Source organism: Homalodisca vitripennis, unplaced genomic scaffold (assembly GCF_021130785.1).
Source record: "Homalodisca vitripennis isolate AUS2020 unplaced genomic scaffold, UT_GWSS_2.1 ScUCBcl_1510;HRSCAF=5231, whole genome shotgun sequence".
In the NCBI taxonomy this organism is placed as follows: Eukaryota; Metazoa; Arthropoda; class Insecta; order Hemiptera; family Cicadellidae; genus Homalodisca; species Homalodisca vitripennis.
Window position 1 is genome coordinate 4,876 of NW_025777625.1, and position 24,646 is coordinate 29,521.

A 24,646-nucleotide genomic window follows, 5' to 3' on the forward strand; every position below is an offset into this window, starting at 1 on the left:
TATACATTATGTTTAGAAAAAGGGTGTCACCAAAACTTTGTAGAACTCATCAGTCCAAACAAAGTCTCCTGTAAAAAATATGTAAAAGAAATTAGGTCTAGTCGCTAGCGACCATTTTATAATATTTATGATTATACTGTCTCTAGAACTAGTAAACGCTTACAGATACATCGCTTTATTATAATGGTATGGATAAGTAAGAGAAAAATTAAAAAATAATAATGGGACTATTTGCTTAAACATGAACAAAAATAGTATTTTATTGGGACAATTATTAGTCAATATCATAAAACCAATATCTTTATAAACATTTTACGAGATTAGTAATTATTACAAATTTTTACTAGAATTTCAACTGTTCTTTTTTTCAACAAAATCCGTTCAAATCTGTTAACACGCAAGCGAACACGACCGCTTTAAAGTATGTGCTTGCCATAATACGAGTACATTCTGTCAGTTGAAAGGCATCAGCTGTTTTGATAGGCTTAGCTGTTTATATTATGTGGCTATTGTTAACTCCATATGCATTTAGTACCTCAGTAATTATTTACGGGGAGTCTATCGTCTCGTTTAACCTACTAATAAATTTCTCTTTTTCGTTTACCATTTATAAAAAAAAATATTTATACGAGGAAAATCAAACTTTTGACATTTTATGATTTTATAACTAACTAATAAAACCTAAAATGAAATTTATGTACTTTCATAATGTTATAGAAAAATATAAAGAAATCAGAAATACGGTATATAAAAGTTATACTGCATAAACGAGGTTGCAAGGAATATGTTGTGGTAACCTCTAGGAAATACTTTTTAAAAAAAGTGAAACGGAATTTGGCATTTTATATTTGTCGAAAAACCAATTCAAAAGAACAAGTATTATCTTTATTCAGGCAGCAGCACCAATTCCAGGCCATTGAAGCTCTTCTTATTCCCCAATGTCGTTCAGCTTCCTCTTTTTATTTCTTGCTGCTACTCAGGCCTTTTTGGCCTCATCTTCTGCTTTTTTATGGACGTTTATTTGCTGCATTTTAATAAGCACCTTTAACCCAAGTACACAGACAGCACTAGCATCACCAAAAAAACTTTTTAACACCTTACTCCTATCTAAGTAACCAGAGTTTTATCGTTACTATAAAATCCCAAACTCCTATATTGTGTATTTCAAGTACAAAAAAAACCTCTTTTTGTGTCCTTGATAATAGAAAATTTGTGAATGAATCATTAGGAATTTGACTCTTTCCACGGAAGAGATTTTGGAGTAATATAGTTTTTTGAAAATCTCTGTAGAAAGGCTTTATTTTTAAATACCTGCCAGAGGAAAAAAAAATAGCAATATATCTGACAAAATATGAAGGAAAAATAAATAATTCACAAGTTATATTAGGAGAAATAAATAAGTAAAGAGACAAAAATCACCAATCACTAGACGTTTTTAAAATAGATTTCAGTCATTAGCAAATTAATATATATACATATGACAAGCTATTTATAAACCAATAAAAATTTAATTAAATTTTAAAAATAAGTTTTTTGAAAATGTTTTCCCTTATTATTTGAAACTCTTTTGATTAGACTTAATTTTTTCTTAAAAACAAAGTTCTTAATGATCCAAGAATTTCTTTGAGCTTTCAGGGTTTTCATTATTTTCAAATGCTTACTTTACGTACACAATTTCTTTAATTTCAGCAGGGGAGAAGGTAAAAATATATTTCCTATATGTTTTTTAGGACATCCTCAAGAATGAAATGAGGTTCAGCGTGTTCCTGTCTTATAATAGTTTACAGATCTTGTGAATAGTTAAACGCTGCACAGCGCAGCAGAAATAAACAATTAATTGTATTGTTAGTGTAACGTTATCTCTCGTCAGGTATAAAGCAACCCCGCTTGTACTGTATGTGTTCACACAAATTGGTTTACTTGCTATACTGTGCATAGGCCACCATGTTTTTTAAGAATACAATAAATTTCCGCTCACAGATACACCACACACCATTGGTCGACAACGAATAGTCAGACTAAAATATATTTTTAATACACAAAAAATGCTTTATTTTACTAAGAGCTCACTCAATTCCCGCTCATAGGTAAATAAAAACTAGCAGGTATGAGCACAATTTGTAAATATTTTGTTCTCAATTGGTAAACACTACTCAATGTTGTGGCACACAAACAAGCTTGTTTTACTTAAACTGCCACGTAATTCCGACACAGCTGAGCATGTATTGATGGTATACAGCCTGCGGATGATTTAAGGCATTACTGTATGACACAAGGTGTACTTTATCCTAAATGCATTTTAGTTCCCGTCTACAACTCTATATAAACTGGCATGACCTAGTAAACATTAGTGGTAGAATATTATTAAGGAAAGAATAAACACTTAAGGATACAATAGTCCAGTGTTTTGTATTACAAGACCACAATGTCCAACCATTTCGAATCATACAGAAAATGACATGCTTTGTTTAGTACATGCTTGCGGCATTCAATGCCAAGTGTTAGGTAGGTTTCTAAACGATGTGATAATGAGAGAAACATTTATAAAGTGATTAACATTGAATAGAATTTACTTTCAATCAAATTAACACTCATATATATTTAAACAAAATCAAATCATCATGATAGAATAGGTTTATAAATAAACATATAAGATAAATATCAGAATGAAATTTTTTTTTATCTTGATCAAAACTAATTAAAAGAAGATAACAGTTTAGGAAATATATAGGTATTATTAAATTAAGAGAAACAAAAATGTTACATTTATTAAGTAAGAGAAGTATGTATGGGTAAAGAGATATCAATTATACAAACTAAATAATAATTTTAACATATGGTTGATTACACTCTTATCGCACTACTTACACATTGAAATTTAGTTATATAGTCCTCATTCACAATAACATTTATATTCACTGTACCAAAAAAGGACTACTTAAAATGTGAATGTGAAATGTGATAAAGTCAATATGCAGTTCATTAATTTTTTGTAACATAATCCTGCGTTTGAAAGTTAATACATCTGATTTCTAATTTACATTTTTATTCACAACTAGCAGAACAAATTTGTGTTAAATAAATAATATTCAACCACAATAAACTTGTAAACTAACTCGAGAACTTTTCTTATAGTATGTGTAAAATGCAGTGTAGTAATTATGGAAGGTGTGGTATATAACGTTAATTACAAAAAATAGAGCAACCCTCAGTGGCAGAGGAGTGCCCTGTAGGAAGCGCCTTGCACTTCACTAAACGCCACTCGTGTACAGGAGTGGTATACAAGTTACCAATTAGTATTGCCATATCATTTACCAAACTACGATTCTTAAATTAATAGTTCAGCTCAAGCTAAATGTATCATACACGAATGGACATTTTCAGAACAATTCTTAGTACTTAATTGTTTTACAAATTAACTAGCGTCCATAACTTTAGATATATCTAAATATAGGTATTTTTATCTAAATTAAAGTGAACGGCTGAAAAAGATGAAAAACGAAAAAAAACGTGAAAACGAAAAACGTGAGATTGAAGTGAGTGGGGGGGGGGCTTTAATCAAGCAGTATATACAGTTTAAACATATATTTTAATCTGATGAAGTAAAACCCTTAATGGTGGATGTAGGTGCACTTGCAATCCTGGGCTCCAAAGTAATGAACAGCTTTATTTGTTGTCTCTAGCCTTACACACGGCGATTGTAGCATACCATCGTACTGTAGTATGTACCGTTATCCCAGTCGTCAATCGTCTCTGCAGGTAGCACTTGGGGTAAGAAGGTTCATCTCTTTCCAATATCATATATCTCAAGACCACTGTTTGGAGAGTACAAAAATCTCTTGTCGAGAGCAAACTGTCTTCTCTTCTCTAGTGAGAAATGTGATGACATTTATCAGATTTAAAACAAACCTTAGTGGAAACTTGTAACTCTGTGAATGAACTGTATGTCGCCCTTAATTCGAAAAGTTCCATAAAAGGAAAAGCTGTTATGATTTAAAATACCAAGGAATCGATCATGTGCAGGTATGATTACACATAATTTAAAAATTATAGAACTATTAATAAGACGTAAATTGTTTATTGCACGTTCATAAAATTATCTTTAATGAGCACAAGTAAAACTTAACTACAATCTCGTGCGATTTCTTTTAGGAGGTATTCAAAACTTTGAAGCAACTGATATTCGCTTTTAGACGATGAACTTTCAGGAAGGCCGAATTCCGTTGTCATTTAAGAAAATCTGATACGCGCGAAAAAAAAAAACAAAAGCTATCTAAAAAAGACAAGCACTGCACTTATTTTATTATTTAAGCTTCCCTACTGATTAAGTACACAATGGTGTGAGTAATACTGCATAGCGTTTTAAAAGCCTGAAAATCCCTTTTTTCAAAAGGTACTTCAGGATTTTACATATAAAACTCCCTCTACCTACTCAATAATGGTGGTCATCGGTATATCTCCAAAGTTGTCACTACTAATGAGACATACATACCATGTTATACTGTTCTAATTCGAGGAGATAGTGTATGGGTGTTTCGAAGACGAGCCATCAGCTACAAAGTTCAAGAAACAACGATCTGTGAAGAAAATAGTCCACGCTGTTTTCTTCTGGTCTACGGGACTGATGAAGTCTATTACGGTGGAGGGACAAAGGTCTATTGGAGCCTGGTGAAACAAAGTATCCTTTTTACTGAAAAAACTAAATTTTAATTTTCATCCACTTTTAAAGTATTTTAATTTTTTTTAGTTTATTTTGGATTTCTAAATAATATTGGTTATATAAATTAAGATACGATAAGATCAGATCATCTTTATACATAACTTCAGGGCTCAAATGTTTAATGTCGACTTGGCAGTGTTATTCTTGATCAACCTACTGCACAACTTGGCACTCAGGCAGACTAAGTAGAGCTGTTCAATATGCTTAACTACTACAAGGTAATTGGGATCTGTTCCAAACCGTTCCGTTACTTTCCTTTGTTGCATTGCAACAGTTACATACTATTTATCGTGTAATAGCAAAATTTTGTAAATTTTTACATTCTTACCTCATCAAGTAAAGAGTAGTGAAGGACTTGTTTAATAGTTCCCTCAGTTCTATTATGTTATTTCATTCACAAAAATCAAGTCATGTAGAATCAATAATTTGTATTTTTATGTCTTTCTACAATATTGTATCTGTACCAGAATCGTATATAATATACGTGAGGGTAACATTATCTCGAGCACAAACCGTGATAATATCATCAGACCGCAGGTTTTGTTCATGTAAACTTAGATATTATTCTCTTATCATATGCTAACATACAGTGAACATTTAGAATTTGATTTTACAAGATAAGTAACACTCTATTTAGTTTCATGTCTACACATATTTGACGTTCTGTTTATATGCATAACATGAGTTTTAAATTACGTAAATCGTTTTTCTGGAATTTGGAATGGAGTTTTATAAAACGAATGAATTTATAGCTTTCAATATCAAAATCTTAATATTTTAATTGCTCTTGAAAAAGTTCTTGTAGAAGATCAATTTTATTGAAACACATTTATAATGGAAATAAAGAGTTTCAAATTTAATGTTAGATAAAAACACAGACTACTTCATTAAAATGGTTTATTTAAAACAAAATATGTTTTAAATCAGGTCCTGAATCATATTTCTGCAACCAGCAAAAATTTCAAATATAAAATTAAAAATAATCAGAAGCTTTTTTATCGAAAGAGAGACATTGCCATAAAGACTCTTTGAGTTTTTAAACGAAGTTTAAGAAACGTACTTCTAAAGTCAAGTTTAAGAAATAATACCCCTACGTCACTTTACCGAAAGTTAATATTATTCCGTATCATAAGACTGCGAGTCACGCATAACTCGATAACTCACAGACTATAGGATACTAGAGGGCACCGAATCGTTTGCTGATATGAGGACTTGTGTGTAGCACAGAGCTCTGGTATTATTTGTTTAATATTAGGTCAATTATATACCTAAGAAAGAGATCAGATTGCAATAAATCTCGGAACGTAGTGTTGATTAATTTTTTTATCACTGGACGATGACAACTCTCTTGAAAAATAGCATAGGCTACTTAATTAAGTATAGCAAATTTAATCAAAACATAAAATCTTATAATTGAAGCAAAAGCTTAAATAGCTTTCCATAAAAAACTTTACAACTAAAAAATAAAGCAAGGTTCTGAATTACAATCACATCTTGTACTTTTAATCACTGAACAATACTAAATGTCCGCAAAAAAATCCTGCTTCCTTTGCAATCATTCCTTCACTAATTACAAACTGCAAACAAAGGACTTTTTAAAATTAGTATTAATTTATTACTTAGATGAGCTTATATTTTTAAATTATATCCCTTTAATTTAAAATGCTGCTTCGGCTTACTAGATTCAGATTGAATAGCTCAAACCAATAAATACAATTGTGTATTCCTGCTCAAACTTAAAAATTGGTCTAATATACAAAGCTAAAGAAAGAGCAGGTACGAGGTTGGTCTATTGTTTGCAGTCAGAAAGAACAGTTGAACCCAAGCCACCGTGTCTCGTGTCCAGGCACAGAACACGACAGGTGGACATTCTGTGCGACATTTAAACACTTGTAATAAAAATAATTTCATACAAAATCCTTTAAACTTGCCCTCCTTTGTCTATACAATCTCCACTATGTCTTCCGTTATAACGGTTAACTTGTGTATACGCAGTGGATCTGTAGCTTAGGTGAGTTTGGGCTCAAGTGTCTGTAGTCCTAGAAATAATTACTAGATCTTGTAATTTCTCTGCAGAGAGCCAGAATTGGAAAATCAACTGAGTTCTACATACCAAGTACTGAAACCGTTATATGCAAAGATTGTGAATCCATTACTCAAATGACTTTGTCGCAAAGAGATCGGATACTTTTTTGGGACCAGTTAGTGACTTTGTCACAAAGAGATCAAAAACCCTTTTGGGATCCTACTCGAATGAATGTGTCACAAAGAGATCGGTTACAATTTTGGGAACTGTTACTCGTGTGACTTTGATGAAACCGCGTTTCGTAAACGCTTTTCGCAAACAAAACTATGAGCGCAAGCTCTTGTCAATTTTTGCATAGTAACTTGTTTCGGCCTCTATTCGCCTCTCCAGACAAAGAGTTTTTTTAAAGCAGTATGTTTCATCTGCAACACATGTGTCTACCCTTAGAACAGGATGGAGATGGTAAATAATATCAATTCCTAATTAAGAATATCATCCATATAAGTTTCCTTACATGATGGGGAAAGATGTTATTTGCTAATTAATGATCTTCATATTAAATTTATTATAAAAGTTTTTAGAATGACAATCAATTTGTACTCCTGAACTGGAAAATATGAAGGTAGTATTTCCTTATATTTCCTCGTCGTCTTTGTCAAAGTTGATACTTTTTAAAATTAATTGAAGTGCATAACCTTAACTATTTTCAAAACTACGTACTTTTATCAATGTTTAATGCATTATAGCTTCACACTTTTCGTGTATCTTTGGAGAATTTATTTTTGCCAAACAATAAAATACACACGGAAGCGAATGTTGTGTTTGCTTGAGCGAAACAGAAACATCGACTGTAATTTCCACAACATCGAAAGTTGGTAGGAAAAGTGATACTGTTTTTCGATACATCCTTTTAGTTTCCAACATTACACTTCTTCACGCACAATAATGGTGGATAATAATAACTCTTAAACGTTAAATAGCCGGAAATGCAGTTTCTTTAAATCCATAAAACATATTATGTTATTAAATACAAAATTTGTAAACAAAATATTGCTTGTTCAATGTTAATAACTTTTTCTCTATAATTTTTTAGATATTAAATTATAGGAAGGCTTCCTAATCAGTACAAATTATATTTATTATCCTCTCATTCCACGTGTTTCATATTGCGTTATTTATCATCCTAAATTTAGATGATATTCCTTAAATACAGAAGAAATACTCAAACCCAAAAACCAATTGCTGTTTAATGAGTTATAACTGGAGAAAGTCATGTAAGAAAAAGTAACAGTAAAAACAATTTTAGTTTATGTAGGAGGTTGTCTAATTTGAACTTGATGTAAAGCTATCTTGGGGTTTTCTATTATTTTACTCAATAAATCATTATAAAATGTACAAATTAATATACATGAAATGTTAAGTATACATTACCGGGGTTAAATTATGACAGCAATCATCCTAAATTTTACATAACTTCCATCCTGAAGTAACTCAGTGTAAATAAATTATTTCTTTGCATATATATATATATAATATATATATATATATATATATATATATATATATATATATATATATATACATATATGAAAGCAAACATCCTAAATTTAGTATGATACTAATGATTTTTGTGAATCATTATTAATAAGTAATTTAAATTACATTTCTGTTATATATAAAAACAAAAAATATAATATGATAAAAAGCATACTATCAAATAAAGATTTACATTCTGAACTAATGTAGACTAATGATATTTGTAAACCCGTAATAATAAGAAAATACTAACTATGTTAAATATACAGGGTGATTCATGAAGTTCTCCCCCCACTTCTACAGTACATTTTACTAGTAAAAATAAATGAAAAAATGTTTATATAAACATAGGTCCGAAAACGCTTCGTTAGCGAGTTACAGCTAGCGAAAGATTTCGCCTGAATTCCTGGGTAAAGAGAGTAAAATAAAGCCATACTGAACTTTTGGAAAGGTTAATTAAGTACGAAATATCGTGGATTCTTATGTATTTTTTACCTGATAAAGCTAATAAAATAGGTTTCAGAACTGTACCTGTAGTAGTTTTTGAGGGATTCAGGGTTAAATGCAAAAAATTGGGGCACGAAACAATGTTTTTTTAAGTTTGATGTACAATAACTTTGTTAAATTGGTAATAAATACATAAAATCTACAAACATTATTTGTAGAGAATTTAATTCTGGGAAAATTGATATAATCAAAGTCTGAAAATAAAACAGAAATAAGTACCGACAAATCGATTTTATTCAGTATAATACATTACTAGCTGTAAAGAAATACCGTACGGTATTTAGTTAAAATAAAACAAAAACAGAATGTTTGTTCCTTAATGATGAGATAAATTGAGAAAACAAGATTAACTGTTAAATAATACACAAACGTGCTGCAAAATGTATTGATAATGATGGCCTCATTTTCGAACATCTATTATAAAATGGTGCGTACGGTTGGCCCAACCTGATTAATTTTGCTTAAAACTTCTTAGGTCTTATGCCCACTGCGAATGTAACACACGATGGAAGAGACTTCCTGTGTCTCCAGTTCTAAACGATGGTTCACTTAGGCTCACCAACCATATCAGAGCGGACAACTGTCATAGTAGACTATCAGTTGAAACAGTATTAGTTTATTTTTCGAAACTAGAGGATTATTATTGAGGATGAGTTTCTCTTGAGAGTAACATTGAGTGTAATCAAACGATGTCAAGTTGTAGCCAATAGATACATCTCTATCTCTAAGCCGAAACACCATTTATTCCACATGTCACAGACACACTACCAATATCATTGTTGCGTGCAGACATACTGTTTGGCGGAATAATTATACATGCCAATTGTTATCAATGACGGATAAATTATACATTTTATAAATTAAAAGGCATTGTACTTTTTATAGTCATTGTAAGTATAACACTATACCTGTGTTAAAATATAAAGGGGGAAAACGCCAAAATGCCCACTTTCCTTTCAAATTATGGACAAAGTTTAAATAAAATATATATGTAACATAAATGCTGAATTCAAGTACCTAGTTTTACGTGAAAAACTAGCTGAAACTTTGAATATTAATGAGTGTCAACAAAGGGCAATGGTTCTTGATATTGCGCAGATGGTGAGTGATAATAATTGTGCAGTTTAAAAGATTGAACTTTTATATGTCTCTATTATCTAAACAGTTTTAAATTTCTACCTTTTGCTATGTTATTAAAAGTGTACTTAAACTAGTTAAGTGCCACGAGCCAGCGTTAAAGACATGGCTTAACTGATCGGGTTTATTTTTTGCGACATTTTGTTTTCTAAAATTATTGTTTAGCTTACGAAATGAAGTTCTAAGTAGACTGGATGAAACAGAAAAGTCATATAGTATTTCAGACTATAAAACTAGTCAGAATAATAGATAAGTTGTGTTTTTTGAAAGTCATGCAGGTTCAGTGAATCAAATGTATATCTTGGAAGTATTTAAAAATTTGGAAAAAGGTTACAAATAATGTTTTGTCATTTGTAGCATGGTGTGGGTCAAGGCAGACAAATTCATCGGACCAACATACGACTACCGAATTAAATACACAAGGAGAATCATTATCTTTATAAATGGCACGAAAAACAATTTTTAGGCTTTTAAAAAGTAAATTGGTTCACTGCTAATATAGTTTGTTACTGACGATTATTGTAATTAAATAACAATTACCTACTACTTTACTCACAATTCAATCAATAAGCTTTTCATGTGGATGAGCTCGTCTGGTTCGAATTATATTTCTTACACCAATGTTGAGGCTGCAGTCAATAGAATCCGTAAAAATGTGTATATTTACGGCCATTATATTTACTCCGGTTATTGTATGTTTTGCTCAACTATAGAACCATAGATTTTGCCCTGTTTCCCGATAATAAAAATCAAGAAAAGAAAAAAAATAATCTAAGAAACATAATTTGTCAAAATAAAACGAAGATGGGTTTTAAAAACAGTCTAAAGATTTCAGTACAAGTCGATAGTAACTTTGTTTTTTATACCACGCACCAAGGCACTTTCGCAGTTATAAAATTATTAATAAGTCAGAACTATGCCGTTTTGTATAATTTTTCTGCTTATAACCTGATTTAATGGGATTTTTTTTTTGTATTTACATTGTGTTTTAATTATTATATAATTATCTCAAAATAGACAAGATGGGATTACGCCAAGCGAAATATCGCATAACAGGATTCTCTGAGGCTGCACGCAAAAGTTCATTACCTATATATCACATCATTTTTTAGATAACCTGCGTGTATACAGACAAATGTAAAGAAAGGTCAACCCCCTAGCAGATAAAAAGAGATTGCCCCAGCCTACTGAGTGATAAAATAATATAACATTAGGTTAAATCCAATAGACGGACATAAACTATCATAGAATTCTTTCTTGTTTACGAATAAATAAAATTTCATGTCAAGATTGAAGAATTTACTTTTCTTTAGATATCATGAGGATAAGTAGACTACGTGTGTTACAATGTATCGTTTTTAAATAAATATCCACTAAATTCCACTTGTGAAATAATCATAGAGTCTGATTGTACTCAAGTATGATAATAAAGTGGTTTATTCTGATTTTCGCATTGCTAATAAGGGTTTTAGCCAAATTCCATATAGTAACACACACAATTATCAAAATTAATGTTGCTTATATAAAAATGAAACTTCGATAATGCTCAGGCAATATAGTTAAATCTTTAGAGATTTTTTATGATTTTTACTTCTTAATTTAGTTGTTAAAACCGTTGAACAAATACACTTCCTCTATATACCCCGTCAAGACTAAAGTAAGATCTTTGTATTGTACAAAATAATGTCATCACAAAAATAAGGGAAAATATACTGTTGAGAGATTATGAAGGATTATCCCAACTTACAACTTCTTGAAATACTTTCTCGCCAAGTTGGTTACTTGCTTCTTCTTTGTTTACTAGATTGTTAAGAACGTGGCTTTGTTTCCACCTACAACGTGTTGATCTCACAGTATGAGCCACTTAATAACTGATATTACTTGAGCTTCTAGAATAGACTTCTACTGTGTTCGAAGAAACAAGAGTACAAGCATCCGCTTTATTAAACCATGTTGTAAACTAGAGTGTACAAAGTAAAAATAAAACTAACTGTGGAATGTGTATAACTGTTACGAAATGAACAATATATTAAATTAATACAGCTTAATTAAATTTTAATGAACTTTAAATTTTTAATATTAAATAAATAGCACTAACCGTAAGTGCGACAGTGTAATTTAAACATCGCTTTAACTTGATCGAATGGAATAACTAAAGGTAAATTGAATCGAGTTGCTGTTAGTATAAGCAAACAAGATCAGCACAATTTAGCCTCAATCGCCGTGGTGCAATTACCAATCAACGTAACCTATTTGGATTTACGTTGTTACTCTAAACGCCTCTATACAATGATTCTGTCTCAGTGCTTCTTAGTAAAATAGGGTTATTTTTTATAAAAATCTACCTAAGACACAAATTACTTTACAGTAGAAATAAATTGTAATTTTTTAATCACTTCCGAGATAATTTTGAAATCATAAGAACAATGTTAGGATATAAAATAATGTTAACAAAACAATTTCAGGAAAAGGAATGAGTTTTAATTTTTTCATCTAAAATTTTTAGCTTTAAAACTCAGATACTGTGTAGGAAATAATCTAATACTTTTCATCTTAATTTCAAAACTTTTAAAACATATTTGTTTTGTATTTTAACTAAATTAAAACATAAAAAACGCTATTCTAACTAAGAATATTGAGCTTGTATTTCTTAAATGCATTGCTAGAGTATCATTTACATTTGTATTCAAAATAAATTTAGTAAAATAACTTTTGGTACATGTTTTATTTGCTCTAAAAATGTCAAGGTAAGTAAGATGGTTTATCGGAGTCATCAGCCAGTAAATAGTAAAAATTTTGATTGTTTTTAGGCCTTCAGATTTACACCATATTTTTGCTTAGTTTCCATTGATGCAGTTATTACTTTTCACTTGTGATTTTGTGTACGAACGGTTAGATTTTTCTAAAAAAAGAAATCAAATACTTCAGAACGTTTTTTGGATGAATATTAATAACTTCTAACTATTAATCTTCCAGACATACTAATACTGCCAGGACCTATAGGAAGCGAGGCGGCCAGGTTTGAAGAAAGTAACTAGTTCCCTGCTCATAGAGGTAAATTGACGTCTTCACCCAAAGACTTTTGAAGGAGAAGAGAGAGCAAAAAACCTCTAAAGCAAAAACCCATAAGCCACAGGTAATCACCAGTAAAACAAAACATCTGATCTAACAATGAGGTTAACAACCAATCCAAAGCAGAAAAACAAAACCGGCTGTGGCCGAGAACAGAAAAAAGGTCGGCGCAGCTACCGGCCCGACCACCGGCCAACAAAAATAACATTGGCAGACGCCACATAAATAGTTCAAACTATTAATAATCCGTTTTTAAAGTTCTCATAATCTTATGGTATGTCTCTATTTTAAGCACTGATTACATAACAAGGCTATCACACTATGTCACCCATACACTTTAGGACGAATACGTGATGGATATTTTCACTAAACACTACAAACTATAAAAGGTTTCATTAAATCAATATAATTAATCAAATTTATACTTTGCTTTAAAATTGCATCAGTCCTCTAACTTATAAGTAATGGTTTTCTCTAAAATGTCTTTCTTTAGTCTTAAAATTAAAGGGCATATTCCATGATCATTAATAATATAGTGGGTTTATGTATATTGATAAGCACCCTACAGTAAGACACTTTATTATCTCATTATAAATGCAAACTTTTATCTTGTTAGTAAGCATTTTAATAAATATTTTATTTTAAATTTCGAAATTTATAAATTATACAAACAATACGGTTTTGAGCCATTATCATTACTTATATTTTTAGTGAATGGAAAATATTTAAATATATGTTGTATTTGGATATAAAATGTATAACAAATATTATTTCATTTTCATATAAATACTAGATTTATATGTGTGTGTATATATATGTATATTGTATATATATATATATATATATATATAGTATTTTTCTAATAATGTCTTGAGATGTTAACTTAATGACCCACAGTTACTTTTACTGAAATCTTAATATTAGGTTTTCTAAATCTTAAATAAACAGTTACTTTAATTGAATGTTTAACATATTTATTCTAATAGGAATATAACCTTCCTAATTATGTAATACACTATATCCTTTTGTAATCTCATAAATCTATAGTATTTTTCTATTATCATTTAAAAACCAATAACTGTGTCTTCATCAATATTCATTATCAGAATTAAAACCAATCAATCCAAAAAAATAATTAGTCTTGTTAAATTGGACGTTCTAACTTTAGGACGTTATATAATTATCAGAATTGAATTTAAACCATTTCATTTTCGTTATTTAAATGGAGAAATTTCAAAATAAAAAATCAATTTAAACACACACAAAAAAACACTCTACTATAATATCTACTAAAGTACTGATGTTGAGACTTTCGAGTGTTGAAGGCAATACTTTCTTAAAGCCTCAATATATATGCATGTATATGTATTAAAAGAGATAATTTATTGTGACGTGTTCAATATTAGCATTTAATTAGGAAACTGCTTTGTACACTGTACGTCATTAGCGATCTGTTATAATTGTGAAAACAATTACATCGTGTTTTAATAATTAGTAATATTACCTTAATATAGTGTAAAATTATAATTTAAATTTTCTGTCGAAATATTACTGTATTTGCTGTGACACACAATAATGTAACGTAGGTAATGGAAATTACACGTATATTACGGTCACAGTTAGTTACATTTACAATTAATTGCACAAAGTGGCTCGTTGATGTTCTGCTGGTAAATGTCACATTTGTACAACAACACGTGCAGGTTTGGTCGCTGCACATTGTGTGTAGTACACAAACAGTATTATGGAAACACTCGTATGTTGCATTTTCAATAAAAAGTTACATTTTTAACACGTTTCCCTTTTTAAAATGATAAATATAACATTGAGTACAGTTTTGTAAACTATACAATATTCCTGTATGCTTTACGGATTTTATAGCTTATTGAACGGTTTATTTCATTAGGACAGTTTCTGTTTTTACAGTCAATGCATTTCATATTGTACAACGACCTGTTCTAAGAAGTAAGGTTCGCATTATTTAATTATATGGGATGTTATACTATTAAGCGATATTTCACTTACAATAAGAAAATAATTATAAAAAAACTTTTGCAAAGATAATGTCATTTTTCATACTAGATATTGCATTTCAATAAAAAAAAAATCTTTTGAATTTGGACCAAAGTGCAAAATACTGCACTTTTAAATGATCTACAACTTAAATCTTCCTTAAACAAGATCGCTATTACAGATGGTTTGTGTGCCGTATTGCATTATTACTTGACTTTGAGTGGTGGATCATGATTATAACTGTTGAAAATGAAATCCCTTCATTTAAAATTAAATAAATTATTAACATTACAAATATTTTTTGAGTTCTCAAAACATCAAATTTTTAACATTTTTTGTTTTTAGAATATTTATAAATTAGATTTCGTGAAGATATGCATTAGACTCACCCTTTTCGTGTAGGATTTTTCACAATACTCATTGCATTTTATTCTAAATAAATTTAAATTTATTATTTATTCGCTTTTAGCGAAAATTTTTAGGAAAATGTAGTATATGGTTTTTTTAATGTAAACAATGGGATATTAATTTTATAAAAGTAATACTTAGTATAGACAACTTTTGAAACCGTTAGTTTTTATTTCTTTTATTTTAATAAACTAAAAATGTCTAAATTTATAAATAATACTGATGCAAAATGTAATAAAAATTATTTTATATTTTGTTACCCTCAGTACTTATATATGACATCAAACATTCTTGATAAAAATATATCATCGAACAAAGCCTCAATGACGTATATTTTAAGTATTGTATTTTTATATATTATGTAAAACTCTCTTAATTTTATAATATTCAAAAATACAATTAACAAGTGATATTGATTATTGATTATTGATTAGGGTAATGTATCCAGGAAAGTACTTGAGGGTGCTCCTTCCATGTAGATGTTTCCACCGCAAATTCGATACGTAACATATGAGCGATACTGCGACAGAGGGACTGCAGGGTCCATATCTGACCGCAACTAACTTCTATATTATAGAACTTTGTATCTGAACCAACATCTTGGTTCATCCATTAATTCCACATCTACTTGTCATTCTCGTATAGCTATATTGATAAAATTTCCTCATTCTACGGTCGGTTGTATTATCCTCAGTGTTCCAACAATTATTTAAAAAGTTCTACTATGTATAATGTGTTATTTAAATAACACTGATAATATTTTTTATTTATAATAAAAATATTGTGAATTAATTTTTTTACAAAAACTATTATAATTGACATAACGCATATACCTTGCTTATAAAAATGTTTGTTTACAGTACCTTTATAGACGTATGAAACATTATTTTTCCAACACCTGTTATACTCATTGTATATTAAACTCGTATAAAAAACTTACTTAAACAGTCAAAATTAGGTATTTATTGCATATTTCCTTAAAAGCTTAAACTCTACTGCATCGCGTCCCAAAAATTAAAAAGAAACTAGGGGTTTTATTTCAAAGAATGTTTTTTTTACTGGTTTATTATACATTTAAAAATAAATCATATGTAAACACTTTTATATAGCACTTGTGGAAACTACAAGACGGTTTTGCTTCAAAACTCAACTATTCTCCTCATACTGAAATGTATATGTTTGATAAATTTGGTAAATACTGTTCCTAATGTTTCCTATCCAGCATTACAATCTAAAATTTTGTAAGTAAAATAATTTTTTTACGAATGTAGAAAGATTTAACTTTTTAGAGATTTTTTCTTTGTTTATTGTGTGTGAACGGAATTTCTTTGCGTAAAAGAGTTTTTTTTGAAATAATAACACAGTATTAATTACAGTAAAGAAAATATACAAACATACACTAACAATATGTAAAGTTCTACCACGGGTTGTATATAGAGATTGAATCTCCCTTCTCTCTCAGCCAGAATATCTCCCCAGACTGGACTATTGTGGCCCTAAAACAGGAAATAATACAAAACTACAGTACAATGTATTAATTACTGAACAATATAAAGTAAAATGGTATAATTCAGTATATATAAAGGATATACAATGAAAGTTACTTAAAATAAGTGAATGTTGTAATAATCCTAATTTTGAGTTTAATATTTTACTTATCTTTAATCCTGAAATAGATTTAGGTACGCTGTATGGTTCAACTTGACCTGATGCCGTTACCGTACACTGTTATACCTATATTTCGCTGGTTTAAACAATTCCTTATACAAAATGTCAACAATACAACATAATTGTTTACTTATAATTGTTATTTATTAAAGTGAAACATTATTTATTGTCACAGATTCATATGGTAAATTTTTGAAAACTATATTATTAATTTATTCCATTAAAGTTATATTGAAACAAGCAAATGTAAAATGGAATGTAATAAGTTCTCCATGCATTCTGGATGCAGTCAATATCTCGAGCTGTGATTCATCACCCAGCCTCGCGATAGTCTCTCACACGATTATTACTTCTAACTTTTCAAGTTTTACAAAATTCTGGTTCCTTATCTAGGGAATAGGAACGCTCTGAAATGCTATGAAATAAAATGCATACTTTGTGTGTCTATTTATCTATGTGATCTGCAATATAATACAGGGGCTTCTCTAGTTCAAAAAATGAAGTATATTTATTTAAAGACCAAGAGTAAAAGCGAACCTATCCACCAAAATTGTTATGTTATATCTCTTTCCTTACATTGTGTATAGTACCTCGAGTTTTAATTTACTGTATAAAATTGGTATGCCAAACAAGAACTGCTCCATAAATATGTTCATCGGAAACCAAACTTCGAAAGACATTTTATTATGAGTAGCACTTATAAAATAGAAACAATGCCACAATCCACTTACAAGTCGCGGTATTTCAAAGTTAGAGTTAAAAGAAAAACACTTAAAATCAATATTCTTCTTAAAAATTGTGGAATATTTAGTAATTTTAAAATAACATAAAAATAAGTAATACAGAAATAAAAGCTATACTCAGAAGACCCAACATTTATGGCGTTATTTATAAGCAAGTGTTCAGTCGGCATTCTTAACCCCTTAAGGTTTGGTAGTCTGGTTTAGTTCAATTTTATAAAACCCTCAGAAGAAAAATCTAGTAATAATAACGGGTGATCGAGCTGGTTAGTCCACAACATCATGTCGACCTATCCATGTACAGTGTAATATGAATGATGTAATAGTGAGATTGGGCACTGGTTTGGATGTAAGGATAGTAATTGTCCCGAGTTGTTTCTTGTACTGCATATACAACGTTACGTTCCAACATTCGTAAGTGTTGTAGTGCATTCTACCTCTAATCATGAAAAAAGGAGCAACAGAATTTAATAAAATCCCTGTCCAGAGTTGATTTAACAGATTAATTCCTGAATATGTTGGGTAAGACTAAAATAATCTAATGGGATTTTCTGACATGGAAAACATCTAGTAAATAAACATGCACATAAAGATAAAAAATTGCATCAGTTTACTACCAACCAAGATCTATATATAATAACTGAATGGAGCACCATCAGCTAAGAAGTCTATACTAGAGACAATGAACCCAAACGATGCCACTGTACAAACTAGCACTACTCAAGTTCACATAAAATACGTCACATACACTGCAGTATTTCACTTTCGCAGTATATTCACTCCGATTTGTGTTTGAGATAACAGTTTATCGACGAAATTCTCACTAATTAAAGAGGAACGTAAGTTTTAATACCGGCTATATGAAAACGACATTGAGCTTTACACCACAAAACAATGTAAAACTTTAAGCACTTTAAACCATATTTTGGGGCGTAGAATCAGCAAGTGTCTCATTTTTAAGATATTATTAGTATGCAACCAAACGCTGTGTATATTTTTATGCATACATGTATACTTTAAAAAGAAAAAAGAAAATAAAAACAATTTTAAATATCTTTAGACATATCTCATAATTCCACTATAGCAAAAAGTCTCAGAAGTGCATTAAGTTTAATATTGTTATTATAGGGCTAAAATCTAAACATAAATCAGTATATCCGACTCTTAAGAGTAAATTGAAAAGATATTTACTCGACAATAAAGTACTATTATATGGGGGAGTTCATTACCGACCAGTAAATGTGTTACTATTGATTTAAAACTGCCACAAAATTGGCCCATGGTTATTTAAAACTTTACGAACTAAAATGATAAACTAATGCCTCAACACTGTCGGCTTGTTTAACTTTATCTGTACTCTTAGTGCTTTTGTGCTGGTAACATATTTTAATTGTACAGATTCTATGTATTAACATTTAAACGATGCTATATTTATGTGTCTCTAGGAAAACATATTGATATAGTGTTTGCGTTTACACACAACATGCATCCTCACACTATGAAACAAAAATGAAGTTGCGTAGCCACACAAACGTTTGTCCATACTCTATGGCCGGGACATATTTCATCCCCGGGCTTGGGTTTATTGTGATAGGGACCGTAATAGCTCGTTTACTTGCTTAAACTAATAAATTACATGGAATCGCTTACAAGAATGTGATATTGCCTGCGTAGTCAAAGTCATGCATCCATCTCATGCGCGCTTCTGTCTTCGGCTCCGTATCGAACTCTATCGCAGTATTCTGTAACACAATACCACTTAAAACAGTTACCACTTAAAAACTGATTTACATACAGGTGGATTTTAATTTATGATAGAACATCTAGCTTAATACTCTTTATATACTGGCACCATGTAAGCCTCACATTTGATTAATATTATTGAAATGTGGATTTATTTACTGCTCAGCCAACATAAGCACGTAGTTTTATCCAGAAACAATGTAGAAATATTACACTATTGTGTACTTTTGAGTTTATTTATGCCATCTACGTTCACGGCCAATGCTTTGTATTGTAACTACGTATATCTATACTGTTTGCATTCAATAATTTTATGTTTTCTTATATTTTTCTAGAATTGCAGTAAATATTAATATTTCCATTATAATTAATTTGGGTGAGAAAATAATTTATAAGACTAACACGAATTATAACTTGTCACGTTAGACTAATCCCAGCTGTAGTCTTACACGCCTTACATAATGTCGGCATTAATCAGAGATTATATACCTGCCCCTGTCTTACACTTTCAGCTCTGGTAGTTATCATATAGTCAGTTATATCACACAGGTGTCTCACGGAACTCTCTGCTGTACTTATAACCGTTGTGTGAGAATAAAACTAACACAAAACTTGCTCTCTGAACCACAATATTTGATAATTAGTTTTCAGCGCCTAATTTGTACTCCTGAGGATTTTCGCATTAGACCAACCAACATCTTAGGTAGGTATGTGTCTTATGTATCATCAGTAAAACCTAATATTTGTATTTCAGTACCACTCACAATATCTATAGGACATTACCTCAGAACGACCAAAACAGTTGACTACGGTGATGTCGGCGTCTCCTGTGTCCACGAACATGCCCACGGCCACACCGCTCTCGCTGTCCAGTGCCTGCACCACGAACCTTCGGAAGTCGAACCGAGGTCGCGAGGACTTGATGGTGAAGATGATGTAGTCCTGGTTCGTTATCTTCCCAGTCTTACTACAGGAGAGAGTGTAGGGTGAGGGTGTGGTCTGGGGCAGCGCGCTGTCAAATGGGTCGAGGGTGAGGCAAGTGCTGGAGTCCAGGTCCTCGGCAGCTAGCAGAAGTGCTGGAAGCGCTAACCAGACAGTCACTCCTGCTCCTGGCAGCATCTACGTCATGTGTGTCTGACTCCTGCTCGGCTGTCTTATGCCTATCTTGATTTGTATGGTAAAATAATTCACTTCAATGATTTAATGGCAAATTGAATTTATTCAAAACTACGTTTCATTTTTCTTAACAATACGCAAGTATATATTATTATTTTACCTTAAATAGATCGAAAAATTGTCAACCTATTGCGTACGGCACATTGAAATTAATTTTACTAAATGTTCTCAATATATCAGATTTTTGGTAGATTTTTCGTTAAATATTTTCGGAATTTGAAACTATTTAACAGGTGAACAGTATGTGATACAAAACAATACACAGAGTTTATAGAAACATATTTGCATAAAGTATTTTAATATTTATTAAAAAAATAATGTAAATATTTATTTTTGGACTCGCCTGATAATAAAAACTTTTGTTTCGAAAGGCCTCGTCCCAAAAATAAAGTGTTTAGAAAAGTATTGTTTTATTAACATTTAGTACTACTATATTGGTGTGTCAGGTATTATTTTGGTTTAACATGTATTATATTATTGGTATGAATTCAGCAGTTAGCCAACGCAAGACTACAGCCAATGAACTGAAACGTGTTCTCTTGCTCCATGACCCTGCATATTGTATACTGTATTGTGAAAGCTCTGTGATTTGTGCAAAAGTTTCCATATTCATTCAACCATATAATTTTTATTAGCGTTAAATTTTATTATTATAACAAGCTTTTACTTTCTCAAGTCTCTAGGTGTTATGTTTAATTCAAATATTACATTGCAATGAAACTTCAAATGTTTTCATTATAAACTTATGTGACAACCCTTACCCTGTGTGCAGTAGACCACCTTTTAAATGCCAAATTCGTAGCTTATAGACAAAAGTCTTATGAATATACAGAAATATATATGACGCTCTCGTATAATTTACGAAAATGAACGAACTCAAAAAATATATACATTTTATTAAATAATATTTATTTTCATTAGTTCTATTAAATATTGGTCTGAAGTTAGTACAAAGTCCAGGAATTTAAAATTATAGAAAAACTCTTGGTCAAACCCATCATGACAACTATAATATTACAAAAACTTTCGACGCAGTAAAATTTATTTGTAAAACCTATTACTGTTTATGGATTCAAACTAATTACAATAATTGATAGAAATAAAGTATTATTTAAAGAAACGCAAAATAGCTATAATATTAATGTTTTATATATTATTAGATAACGTTTAGAATTATTTACAATCATTAAATTTCTTATATGGTAGTACGATGTGCAATATTTACTTTGCCCCAATTAAAACAATAAGCAATTTCAAACAAAAATTCAATTTCTATTTTGTAATACAAAAATTAAAACCGCCTTAAATCATGACCAGCATAATATATCTAACCTGATACTAAGCAGAATAATTAGTAACCACTTTACAATGAAAACTAAAAGTCAAGTTAGCATACAACTGATAGTTAATCAAAGCATATTAGTTTTGTACTGCAAAATGTTAGTGAACTGGTATAGATATAAATATCAAGTTCACAATCACTTTCTTGTTTATTGTAAGTTTTCACATTAATCTGTGTAACCTACTTTGTGATGATGGCAACAGATCAGAATAACTACAAAGTATAATACAATTATTACTTGGTAGTAACCGGTGTTGGCATACCTGTATTATTTAAGGACACTGTAACTTAAGAAGAAACTTTGAAGTTCATTTTGAACTGGCAAAACGATACACAAGAATGCGTACGTAAATTTATAATGTTAGTTTTAACAGACCTCTCCATCTGATATCAATGTCACTTGTCTCACTTCTGCCATAACTGACCGATGTCGCTGATTGTGTATAAATTTATGCATTTTTTCGGTCGTTACACAGAACCATTAAAGAAGTTTCTTATTTAAAACAATAAATAACAGCTCTATTACAGCTATAATCTACACAATCAGCTATCAGTTTATCATGGATCTCTCTAATAAACTGAGGCAATTTTTGTAAACAGACTCCTCTATTATTTTGGATAATCAATATATGGTTTTGACGATTGAGGATTATAAAGAAAAGCCTTGGTGTGTAGTTCTACTAAGTAATTTTTAATAACTTTTTTATTTCGAAAAAATACAAGTTAGTTTTTAAAATTTAGTTTTTAAACTAGAATTATCACACACACACACACACACACACACACACACACACACACACACACACACACACACACACACACACACACACACACACACACACACACACACACACACACACACACACACACACACACACACACACACACACACACACACACACACACACACACATAAAATTTGTATTCTAAAACGGATATATATATATATCCGTTTTAGAATACAAATTTTATTCAGTACAATGCCAGCGACATGCAAATGAATAAATTTTAATTCAGGTCCAATCTTATACAGCTGTATTTCAATAGTAAACAACTCAACAATAAGCAAATAATTTATTACTTGATACAATATCAGAAAGTATATGGTAGGAAGCCGTAGCTTCGAACACAGTTTCCTACTGAACAACTGACATCATAAGCTTATCGTTTTTAAATGACACACCAAACACCCATAAGATAAGTGATGGTCAATGGAAGATATTCTAATCTCCTGATCCAATTTGTAAAATTTTACTTTAGCAAGTAGTAAATGCATAATTCTTTGTTCAAATGACAGGAGTTTTAGAGCCTGAAGGTACCAGTGAAATAAATAGAATGTCTCTGCAACATTCCATGGTCTTTTATAGATTACTTGAGTTGAAATATTCAGGCCAGTGTGGAGGGAAAACAAACTGTGTAGTGTTTTTAGTGAGTGCACTTATAATATGATAATATGAAAGGGTCATATCTCAATTTTAAAACTAATTTTTCTACGTTAGTAGCAGTTCTGGTTAAAAAAAATGTACTCCGTCTCTAAAGTAACAGAGTGTTCAGAAAAGGGTGCCACAAACCTCTGTGATGATATTACGCACGATTCAAAAAAGAAGATTATTTTAACAAAGGTCGGAAAGTGTGTTGTTTAGGCGTCCATTTTGTATTTTAATCTTATAAAAATAAAAAAGTGAAGTAACAAAAACACCTACTGTAGTTATAAAAACATTATAATACTCCAACTACTTTGAAATTTGTATTACCATTCTAACTGTCTTTTATAACGAAATTCGTCAACGCATGAGCAAATACAATCACTTTAGAAGTATGTTTCCACAATCCCGTAATCAAGCCAAATTTTGTCAGATGAAAGGCTATAAGCTGTTTTTGCATCCGTTATAAGAAACATATTGTACAAGATATCAACTGAATCAATGTTGAAATTCATATAACGGACTTTTTTCAACGAAATCCGTCAACAAATAAGTTTAAATTTTTACAATTCCTTTCAAATTATAAAATCTAGAAATTACTATTTTATTTTAGTTGGTGGTCATTTATATGTACAAACTGGCAGAACTCCTCGAAGGAACTATCTACATCCATCGATTAATGATAGTACATTTTGTGAAAACAAATCTAAACAAATAGATTATACTACACTGCGTAATTCCACAATAAAAAATTGGATTGAAGATCATTAACGGATTTTATGAAATATTAAATACTAAAAATATTTCATTACAAATACAACGTTCTCGTTTCAGAAACTGTAATATTTATTTGCAACTAACTGTTAGTGTTTATGACAATATTAGGCATAATATAAAATGCATACTTCCCACATTTGAGTATGAAGTCAGGTTCACCTCACAATAAAGGTTAACTCCAAACGCTTATGAATTATTGCAACATTTAATACAATGCTCAGATTAACTTTATTGTAACTCAAGAGGCAGTAAAACCTTATTTGGAAATTAAAAATTAAAATGTGTGCTCTAACTGCAAGGCAGGTTCAATATATTCAATATATTTAACTGGCTAATTCATCTGCTCAAGCCCAATCT

General features: G+C 30.4%; 1 protein-coding gene across 1 annotated transcript; it reads right to left on the minus strand.

The window, feature by feature from the left end:
- Positions 1-16,789: 16,789 nt before the first annotated feature.
- On the minus strand, positions 16,790-20,689 carry LOC124371491 (putative defense protein 3). Its single transcript, XM_046829833.1, has 3 exons — positions 20,354-20,689; positions 19,478-19,569; positions 16,790-16,915 (listed from the first exon to the last, which is right to left on the minus strand). Exons 1-3 carry the CDS (start codon positions 20,687-20,689, stop codon positions 16,837-16,839), a joined length of 507 nt encoding a protein of 168 aa, XP_046685789.1. The 3' UTR covers positions 16,790-16,836.
- Between the last annotated feature and the right edge of the window lie 3,957 nt (positions 20,690-24,646).

Bases quoted from the DNA above. Each gene is read 5' to 3' on its own strand.
- LOC124371491 (XM_046829833.1), bottom strand. From the start codon at position 20,689: ATGCTGCCAGGAGCAGGAGTGACTGTCTGGTTAGCGCTTCCAGCACTT. The intron at 19,570-20,353 runs GTAATGTCCTAT...ATTGTGTTACAG, and splicing joins ACTGTTTTGGTCGTTCTGAG to AATACTGCGATAGAGTTCGA. The intron at 16,916-19,477 runs GTAAGCGATTCC...TTCCTGTTTTAG, and splicing joins GCAGGCAATATCACATTCTT to GGCCACAATAGTCCAGTCTG.